The 6,350-nt window shown below is 23.4% G+C and overlaps 1 protein-coding gene across 1 annotated transcript; it reads left to right on the plus strand.

Moving 5' to 3' along the window:
- The first annotated feature begins 2,558 nt into the window (after positions 1–2,558).
- On the plus strand, positions 2,559–6,144 carry LOC132929101 (uncharacterized). Its single transcript, XM_060994202.1, has 7 exons — positions 2,559–3,026; positions 3,080–3,217; positions 3,300–3,506; positions 3,577–3,792; positions 3,859–4,035; positions 5,151–5,439; positions 6,080–6,144. Exons 1-7 carry the CDS (start codon positions 2,559–2,561, stop codon positions 6,142–6,144), a joined length of 1,560 nt encoding a protein of 519 aa, XP_060850185.1.
- The last annotated feature ends 206 nt before the right edge of the window (positions 6,145–6,350 follow it).

Genomic DNA, 6,350 nt, shown 5'->3' on the forward strand with positions numbered 1-6,350 from the left:
GTGAGTATGGAAATTAATGTTGAAGAAAAAAGAGGAAGACCAAAGAGCAAAATAGAAATATTGAATAATCGTGGCAACCTCCTTAAAGTTGGCTGAAAAGGCAAAAAATAAAAAAACGTTGAAGATGTGTCCCCCCCCCAAAAAAAAAAAGAAAAAAGAAGTTTCCGTGATTATGGCCTGGTAATGATTTTTAATATCCTACGAAAATGTTGGCAATTAAAATAAAAAAAAAAAAGAAATGACACCATTGATGGGCTGTTTTTTCACTTGAGTTTAAGATGTTTGTTCTAAATTAGATGTTTACCTATTCAATTTTTATTTTTATTATTATTAATTTTATGGATTTATTTAATATTTAATTTCATGTACTATCTAAAAAATTATCAATTTAAATAACAAAAACAATATTTAACCATTTGTAAAATTATTAAGTATAATATAATTCATTGTACTTAATCCATAAATAATAAATTATAATTATTAAATTTTGAAGTATTTTAAATTTTTAACTAAAATGTATTTACATTTTCTTTTTATGTTTTCTATAAGAAATATTTTTAAAAGGAAAATAACCAGCACATTATAACTTCTAATATTTACTTTCAAGTTAATAATACAGGAAATTTCGCATAAATGATTTTACAAAGAATGATTTGAATTTATTTAAAAGGATAAAAATAAAATTATGTTATTATTATAACTGTTAATATAATATGTAAATATCAATTGACATGAACTATGGTAAATAGTTAACCTTCTATGGACATAAATATTATATTTTAATCAATAGTTTGTATCATGATATAGTTTGGATAGTTTGGAATACTTTAGGTAATTATTATATTATATATATATGAAAAGTTCAATTAAATAACTGCGGGTGCTATGCTCCAGACGTTGGAAAATTCTTTTAAAGTATTACCTGCATTGCAAAAATATAAGGTTAAACTTGTTTCGGGTCGAGTTCGATAGTAAATAAATAAATAAATTTATGTTTACTTTTATTTGTGTACAATTAACCAGCTTTCCCTTATATATTAAAAGTATTATTATAATTGATATATTTTTTTATTCCAATATGTACCCCACAAGTTTTATCTATTATTTTTTTTTCATGCCATCTGTATCAAATGAAAATTTAAAACTGTTAAAATTAATAATCTCGCATCATGACACTTATTAAGTGACTCAAATGCTTTGCAAAAATATACATTATTCTTCTTTTTAAATATCATATTGTAATAAAAATTATTAAAAATTATTAATTTATTAAATGTGAATAATAGTATAATTCCAACATTATTTAGAGCTTACTTATATTTCTAAATATAAAAATACAATTTATACATATAAACAACTATAATTAATTTAATTAAATAACTTTTAAAAGACATAAACATCATACTTAGTAAACCACAAAAAACTACAAAATAATAAATGATTTTATACAAATATGTGTAATTAAATTACGAAATAACAAGAAACGAAAAATGTGACATAGTTAAATAACTAAATTATATGCAAATTGTTTTTGGGTGCAGAACAAGAAATGTTTAGCAAGCTCAATTATGCCAACTTGGGGATATTTAAGAACCTAATAAAACTAATTTGCTCGTAATAATTAAATATCCAAAGGAAACAAAGTGTCTATTATTAACTATTTCTTATATATCTGTTTTAAACATAGCCTCACTCAACCACAAGAAATAATTGAATATAGCTATACTTAACACAAAATTCTACAATATAAAAACAATATATTATAAAACTACTAAAATAGTCTAATATCTATATATTCGTACTTCAATAATACCTACTTATCCTGTGTATTTATTTATATCTGCAAACTAACTGATAAAGTATATAACACATGTTTTTAATATTTAGTTGATCATTTAGGATTTCATCCGATTGTCTATTTAAATTTGAAGTAAATTTATGTTTATTTATAAATATTATAAGAAAATAAATAACGATAAAGGTAGTAGGGAGTTAAAAAAAGTATAATGATTAAATTTTTATAACTGCACTTATAATAACCGATTACAAATTTCACTCAAACAAGTTGAAACAAATTACAGTTTTACTATTATATTGATAATGAAGAGATTAAAAATGATAATAATTTTATTCATAATACTGATCAAATTTGTTTATGAAAATTATTCAATCTATACATTAAGTACCAATATTATATGATAAAAACCATACAATTTGATGCGAGTTAGACTAATTATTAAAATAATTTATAATTCATCGAATTCCATTACTAATCGTAAAATTGTATATTATGTTTCTAAAATATTGTAATTTATACAATTATTTTCTTTTTAATAATACAAGCCAAAATTTATTTTAAACTCGAGATATTGGCTTAAAATACTATGAAAATATCAAAAAATAACAACTGATACCAAAGATACAATTTTATTATTGTTAAAAAAAGTAACAAAGTTGTTTTAAAAAACAATTTATTAAATTGCAATAAATTTATCTTTTAAGTACGTTTAAAACCATTATATCAATTTTATTTAATACTGCAAAATTAAATTATTTAAATGGTTAAAAAAAATATCAAATCCAAGACTAAATCCAAGAAGGGATCCAAAAATAAAAAAACAAAGAAACTTAAAAATATTATTAAAGCCGTTGACACAGTCATACCAATTTCTACTCCTGTAGGTTCAGTTCACTTCGACGAATTTTTAAAAATATGCAGAGAGCCAAAATTAATTCAAACCATAGTTGAACCTGCTAAATTAACAAAAAAAAAAAAAAAAAAATCAAAAAAAAATAAAACTAAGAAATCTAAGAAAACTAAGAAACCTAAAAAACCTAAGAAATCTAAGAAATCTAAAAAATCTAAGAAATCTAAAAAGAAGAAGAAGATAGGAATTGCTAAGGTGAAAGTAGTCGTAAAACCAGATGATGTTCCTCTGTCACCACAGCCGACATTATTTCCGCTGATCAATACTTTATTACTTCCTTCCAATGACAATGCTATTGACGGAAATACATTATTCTCAGTAAGTTATACAAAATACATGAAAATTTATAAAATAAAAATATTACGTTGTAGGAATTTGTTGTTGGTAAACCTGAAACATTCGTTTTAAAACAATCATCAATTCGAGAAATAACAATAATTGAGCAACAGGCAAATAACACTGTCGACGAAATAAATATCTTAGAAGAAAAAATTAAGACCCTAATGGAGGTTGATACTAAATTTAAAAAATATTAATACATATTACATAGTAATTTCCTATAAAATTTGAGATTATTGTTTAATTTTACAGAAACCTAAATTGAAGGAATCCGAAACTATTGAATTAGAGAACCAACAATTACTTGTTATGAAGTTATTAAAAGATTTTGAAAACAACTTGGAAAAAATCCGAGATATTTTTAATAATGACAATAATTTGGAAAATACTGATAAAATTGATACTGACGGAGAAGATACCAAATGTCATATAACCGATATAACTGAATCACAGCAGATGGTATGAATGAACTAATTTAATTTTAAAAAAACTACTAATTTATTGTTCAATACCTATAATATTATCACAGAATGTAGATAAATGGTACGAAACCAATGATCTATCATACCTCCTATCACCAAATGCGTCATTTGACAAAGGTGTTACCGTATCGGAGGGCCTATTAGTAATATTTGAAGAATTAAAAGGCCAAAAAACATCTCCGAAAACTAATGCAGCACACAATGAAGTATTCAAAAGACTTAAAAATAAATTCAATATATTATTGCCCCCACCAAATTTGGACGTAAGATTGGGTTTAGTCTATATATTTAATTTACTTTATTTTACATAACATTTTATTTCCTTGTAGGGCAACAAAGAATATTTGACGTGGGTCGATACAAAACTTCACAGAGATCATCGGGATATGTTGAATGGTACCAAAAATCTGAAGATATTTCAATGTTGGAATGAACTAGAACTTAAATATAATATTATCAATGCACTTATGATATCTTTGAAGGACGCTATTAAATCAACATCGCCGGTTTGTTTTAACAACTAATTAAATATTTATTAATAACTTCTAAGATCATCAGCTATTAGTGCATTATAATAGTATCATATAATGAATCTAAAAGTATAAGTACATTACACCATGATTTATTAGGTAGGCAATTAAATTATAATTTTAACAATCGAGTAAATCAATACTACATAGTATACTTAAAATGCCTTCATAGATCTTGACGTCTTGTTAAACGATAAATCATTGCATTTAAATGGATCTATAATATAAATAGCTTAAAATTAGTTAAATATTTTGAAAATGTCACTAATTGTTGTAGGTACATGTAAAAATTTATAATTAAGGTAAAAGTGGAAAGTTCAAATTTGCTAAACGAATATTATATAATATACAATGTTATCAAAAATTAACTTTAAATGTATATAAACAAAGATTGTGACAATGTATTTCCGATGTTTTTTTAAATTCTGTAAGAACAACTCATCAAAACTATTTCAAGCTTTTAAATAAAAAATAAAATTTCTATCAATACAAAACTAAAAATAAATACAAATTTCCATTTACAACATTAAATGAATCATAACAAAAATAAATTTAATTTTGTAAAAAACTTGTGTTACGGTAAATATTCGTGTTTATCATAATTATTTATAATTTTTTCAGATTTTATTAATATTTATCATTATTTTTTATCATTTTTATACACGTACAGTTCTAAAATGACACTTTTCGCATTAAAATGTATTACAATGTTGCTTCAAAACCAACTACCAACTTAATTAATAACCGTATTATATTATTCTGGATTATTTTTTATAATATTATATTTATGTTATATAGTACAAGTACAATATAATCTCCTCTATAATGTTCAACTTTTCATTTGAAGATGACATTACCTACTCACATATCAATACTAAACGTATATACGTATATTTTGACTAAAGGTTAAAAAAAAAGTGGCATATACTATAATATACAATATGATATGATGATCAATAAAATAAATTATTTCATACCAATAATTTAATTTAATAAAATAGTAGTTTTATTTGAAACAGCCTTGAGTTTTTCTATCAACGCGTACCTTTGTCTAAAATTATAAGATACTTAATATTAACATTTAATAACAGTTTTATTATGCAAGTAATACCACGAAATCACAGTTTGCGGTTGATCAAAGTATTTTGGTACAAGCATTGGATGAATTCAAACGAAAGACAAGGGATACTTTTTTACGTGCTGGTTTAGAGAAGTATTGGAAAATAAATCCTGAATCTATAAGGCTTGGGTCCAGACCATGTTTTGATGTTACGATCTGCCAAAAAAACACGGCCGTCGACAATATCGTTCCATTAGATAAACGGACATTTTCATTTTTACAACATAATTCGATCACAATAAACGACGAAGATTGTAAAGGTATATATTATATATATTTTATATTTTTGTAAAACAGTACACATTTTAAAATACTATCATCCTTAGTAGGTAGACATTTTAATAATTAAGAAACTACTCGTTTAAATATTTGAGACATTTTCAAAAAAAAAAAAAAAATATATCCGCTAACACTTTACAGTAAAAAGATGTGGAGGTTTTCATTTTAAAAACACAAGTTTGTATCACTACAGAACCCTCTTTAAGTATTACAAAGAAATATCTGAAGAATATAAAAATATGGTTTTAAGGATATATAAAACCAGAATTTGAATAAATTAATTTTTAAATAAATAGGTGGATTGGGTAACTTGGTGTATGACTATGTTTATGTTGTATGTGTTTATATAGATTTATACGCATTTTCAAGAGTATAATTTGTATTTTTTAGTGATCGAATTTTTAGAATTTACCAAATAAATGTAATTATATTTAAAATATAATGTCTATATAGAATCAAATATATGTTATAAGCATGTAAATTGACTTTATTCTAGCAATTGCAATTTATTAATGCGTAAAAGTAATTAGTGCATATAAATACGTGTTCTAGGTTATAATGAGTTTTAGAATTATATACATATATAATAGGTATATTAAATTATTTAAATTATTTTTACAGACACAATAAAAACATCAAATTCAAAAACCAGTGAAATCGAAGTCGGTAATACCAACTATAACTAATTTATAAACAGATTAAGTTTTAATAAACATATTATCTACATATTTTAATAAACTACCAATTTAAGAAATATTGACATTAACGCTTTCAAGTTAGAAGTTTAAGCTGAGATACCAAGTAATTACCAACTATATTAACATAAATATAATGATAAAATATAATATAATATATTTTAGGATGTACAAGTGATGTCATTCGAAACCCTTTT

Source organism: Rhopalosiphum padi, chromosome 4 (genome assembly GCF_020882245.1).
Source record: "Rhopalosiphum padi isolate XX-2018 chromosome 4, ASM2088224v1, whole genome shotgun sequence".
NCBI classification, from domain to species: domain Eukaryota; kingdom Metazoa; phylum Arthropoda; class Insecta; order Hemiptera; family Aphididae; genus Rhopalosiphum; species Rhopalosiphum padi.

What these genes read in the sequence shown, in the direction of transcription:
- LOC132929101 (XM_060994202.1), top strand. Translation starts at nt 2,559, where the DNA reads ATGGTTAAAAAAAATATCAAATCCAAGACTAAATCCAAGAAGGGATCC. An exon ending in TAACTGAATCACAGCAGATG is followed by an intron (nt 3,507 to 3,576) that starts GTATGAATGAAC and finishes ATATTATCACAG; the next exon opens with AATGTAGATAAATGGTACGA. An exon ending in TGCCCCCACCAAATTTGGAC is followed by an intron (nt 3,793 to 3,858) that starts GTAAGATTGGGT and finishes ATTTCCTTGTAG; the next exon opens with GGCAACAAAGAATATTTGAC.